We start from the raw sequence: 4,087 nt of genomic DNA on the forward strand, positions 1-4,087 counted from the left end.
TGAACCAGAACGGGCTCTGGGCCAGCGCTGCCCTCTTTCTTGATTGTGGAATTGTGGCTTTTTGTGGCTTCTGAAATTCTTCTGAAAGAGCTCACCATTTTCATTCACATTTTTCTATCTAAATGTTTCCTCTGAGCTGATTTCACTCATAATTTTCCCCCTGCTTTGGGAAATTAGCTCTTTCAAGGCATGAAGGATATAAATTACTGCTTAGGAATGTCCTTTCTGTGCCCAGGGTGAATGTAATCTGGTCATGATCACTGGTCCCTAGGCAACCTTCAAGTTGCAGTCCAGCAGTGAATTCATCTCTATCCTTCATAAGCCAAGGGAAAGTTGCCTGCACTGGATGCAATGCCTCACATATAAAAGAGGGATCATCTCCAATTTTCAGAAACTCTTTAGATCATCTATTGTTGGCTGCAAAAGAACATCACCTCATCTCATAACGCACCATCCTCCCAAAGCCCGTGTGATACCACTGGCACCCTGGCTGACTGCCTGGTCCTCAGCAGGTACCACTGCCCCCATTCCTGTGCCTTCACAGCGAGCACAGGAACACACAGAAACGTCCCAAGTCCTTTTGCATCAATGGACATCAAGCACTTCTGACCCTGACACATCAGTCTGAATCATTTTAGTGCTTCTGCGATAACTTCCAGTAATGCAAAAGGATCAAAGACTCTCTCCTTCCAGTCCCAGTTTCTCCAAAGCACATGTCTGATTTTAGAGCTGAGTGTGCCAAGGGGACAGTGATAGGCAGAGCATGGATAACATGCTGGAAAGCTCTTGTCCCCACAATGTGTCACTGCAAAATCACCTCTAAAAGCAACAGGTGAACTAAAAAGAAATGGCTTCTCCTCATTCACTTGACCCCTGCCTGCCATCAGCAGCAGTGTTTGGGTCTAGATCAAGTCTGGGAGGCAGGTGAATATGGTGAATATGCCCCAGTGATGGCACACTCCTGTGAAGCACCTCTGGCAGCTCCCAGCAACCAGGCAGTTCCCATCCAGCCACGTCAGGCCTGTTCCCAGCTCTGCTAGCCCTAGAGGTGAGGTGCAAGGACACAAAGAGGCCATGGGAGAGCTAGAGGGCATGACCCCTCTTTAGGCAAGTCTAGCTATCCCCATCAGTGCTCCCATGCAGCCTGGCACACCTCACACTGCAGCTGCTGATGAAACCACCCCTTGGGCAAAGGAGAGAGGACTTGCACCATCCCTTACCTCAGCCACGAAGTTCTGCTGAAACACCTCCTCCCGGAAGGGCTCTGTCCGCAGGCGGTCTACAAGGGAGACACAGATCAGCCTGGGCAGCTTGGGCCAGACCTCCCACCACAGCTTCCCCTTTCCCTGACCATGGGGTGAGGATGCTGCAAGGGAAAAGCCCAGAATCAGCAGAAAACACCAGCAAGGCCTCTTGGGCTAAGGACACATCACCTGGTTAGCAGAAGGTGCAAGGACCACAAGGAAGTTGGAAAATCATGGCTGAGCCTGCTGAAGCAGACAGTAGCCAGGCAGAGCCAATAGTCCATCCACACTTGTCCCAGCACTTCTGCATTGAGGAGTAGGGAACAGTGGCAGGACATGCTCAACACCATTCCCAGACCTTCCAGCTGGAACAAGCTGAGTCTGTGGGACAGGGCACTGCTTGTCCAGCTGCTCATCTGAAGGGGTGAGCCAGCCTGTGTCCTCCTCTTGCAGAATAGGGACAAACCCCTGTTATATTCTGCTCTGCACCTTATCCAAAACACTAGTTTTTCCACATTGTTGCTAAGATGTGGACTGGAGAAGCAGCCGGCTGGATTTGCACAGCCACTAGGGTGCAATGCTTCCTCCCAGCTTTCTGCCCTGCACCAACTAAGGGACAAGAGAGACCAGCCGCTCACCAGCATCAGTCCCTGGACCCAAGACAGGTTGTCCAGGCTGCTCCAAGCCCTGCAGAGATCGCATGCAGCAGGATAGAGGGAAGTGCAGCTGGCCAGTGCAGCTCTAGTGCACCTACAGGGCAGACCCAGGCTCCTGTGGAGGGGCCACCAGTCATGGGACAGGGTCTGGACCACAATATCTTCCTGGATGTGATACACAAGCCCGGGCTGACCCCCATTAGTCTCTGCGTGCTCAGGGCACCATGTTCCTGCAGAAGTGCAGGTATCACCTGTGGCAGCAGGACAAGCATGGCAGTAGCAAGGGATGACCCAAAAAACAGCACCTAGCCAACCTCCATAGGTGGGGAACAAACCACCCCCCAGGGTGGCACCCCCTGCCCCATGTCCTACCCAGGGGGGCTACTGTCTGCCCATCACCCCGATGACAAAGTGGGCTGGGCACTGGAGGAGGGCCCATGAGCACGGCTGCACTGCCCACATTTGGGGGAGCCCGGAGCCCCTGGGTGCTGTCCAAGCACTCAGTGAGCTACTGCACTTGGGAAGAGAGCCTGACACCACTGCAGGGCCAGCCCTTGAGGCTTCCCCACTGGCTCCTGGGGACCAGCCAGGTGCTCTCAGAGTACTGGAGAGCCCCTTGGCCACTCCCCAACTCCTACAGCTATCGGTCAAGGGCTGCTCCTCCCCCAGCGCACCCCAGAGGCTGCTCCAGCCTTCTGGCTACTGCTGTGCTGCTGGCTTAGCTAAACATGAAACACAAGCCAGGCTGGGTGACAGCCAGAGGGAGCAAAGCACGCCAGCCCAGTGCTAAGGAGGAAACTTGCTCCCTGCCCCAGGCATCCCTCCTCACCTCTGCTGAGAGTGGCCCCGCTGTCCCTGTAATCTTCAATCTCAGCATCCTTCTGGAGCAGCAGGGAAATCAGCTCTTGCACCTGGCACTGCAGCACCAGGTTCATCTGGATCAGGGGCCGCACGAGGTGACGGGACACCTACAATGGAAGAGGGGTGCTCTAGGAAAGGTCCAGGTCCAGGAAGGCACACAGCTGTCCACAGAGTGGTCAGAGCAGGGCACCCAGCAAGGTCCTAGCAGGAGCTGCAGTCCAGGTCACACAGGGCTCCACAAAATACCCCACATCTCACACAAGTCCAGTGAGCTGGGAGAAGGCAGGCCAGATGTTGTGAGACACATCCCTCCATCCCAGCCCCATCCTTTCTCAGCTGAGGCTGCAGCAGGAGAGAGCTTAGGTGGGAGAGCCTGATGGAAACAGAGTGCAGGGACAGGCAGTGCTTCACCCACTACCTGGGGTGCAACAGAGAGCCCGCCACGTGCCACCCACACCCTCCCCATGGCTCTGCACACCTCATGGCATGTTCCTACGCCGGAAACAGGCATGGCTGGGTGAAAAACCAGAAAGATCCAAGGTGTCAAACTGTGGCTTGATAAACAGGAGAGGCACTCCCAGGGAAGTAAGATGAAAAGCAAAAGAGATCTCAACAGGCAGGACTTGTGCATGCTCCCCATTGCAGCCCCCATTGCAGTATGCCCTCAAAGCTTACACCACACAAGCCCCACGCAGAGCCCTAGGCATGTCCTCTGTCTCAGAGCCCAGGCACCAAAGCACACAAAGCAGCCTCTCTCCTATCAGCTCCTTCAGTCTCTGGAAGGGTATTTGAGATCCCCCAACCTATCGTGCCCCTTGTTTCTGTTGCCAGGCTGAGCCCACGGGTGAGAGGACAGCAAACCCAGCATTGCTCCCGAAGCATTCTCACTGCTATGGCAACCCCACAGTGGGCTCTGTGCTTTGCTCAGCCCCAGATATGAGCCCAGAGGTGACGGCCATTACCCACTGGAGCACTTGGAGTGCACCACCTGCAGCAGAGGTGGGATAGGCCAAGCCAGGTAGGCTCTATGCCTCCCTCAAGCCCCTGGCTGGGGCAGAGTTGGTTCCCTTCACTGCATCCACACCAGCCACACTGAGCACCTCAACTGCTTCCCACCTCCCTGGTGTCTTGCAGAGATCCAGTGTGTGTCCAAGATAAAGCAGAAGAGCAGCCAGGAACAGGGGCTTAGCACCTTCTCAGCTCAGCCTCTGTGCGTCTTGCCCGAGGAGGGACATCAAGCTCCCGGGCTAAGCCAAGCCAGGACCCCGATTACCTGTTCAACCCTGACGGTGAGAGCAGCCCCCGCAGCAGCTGGGGAGCCCGGCT

The 4,087-nt window shown here is 55.4% G+C and overlaps 1 protein-coding gene across 1 annotated transcript in view; it reads right to left on the reverse strand.

Moving 5' to 3' along the window:
* NHEJ1 (non-homologous end joining factor 1) overlaps positions 1 to 4,087 on the reverse strand; it is a 40,474-nt gene that overhangs the window by 34,075 nt on the left and 2,312 nt on the right. The window contains exons 3-4 of the mRNA XM_005415795.2: positions 2,730 to 2,868; positions 1,221 to 1,279 (exon numbers count right to left, since the gene is read on the reverse strand). Coding sequence (XP_005415852.1) covers positions 1,221 to 1,279; positions 2,730 to 2,868 — 198 coding nt within the window. The remainder of the gene's footprint in view (positions 1 to 1,220; positions 1,280 to 2,729; positions 2,869 to 4,087) is intronic.

The sequence above is a fragment of the Geospiza fortis genome, unplaced genomic scaffold, assembly GCF_000277835.1.
Source record: "Geospiza fortis unplaced genomic scaffold, GeoFor_1.0 scaffold112, whole genome shotgun sequence".
In the NCBI taxonomy this organism is placed as follows: domain Eukaryota; kingdom Metazoa; phylum Chordata; class Aves; order Passeriformes; family Thraupidae; genus Geospiza; species Geospiza fortis.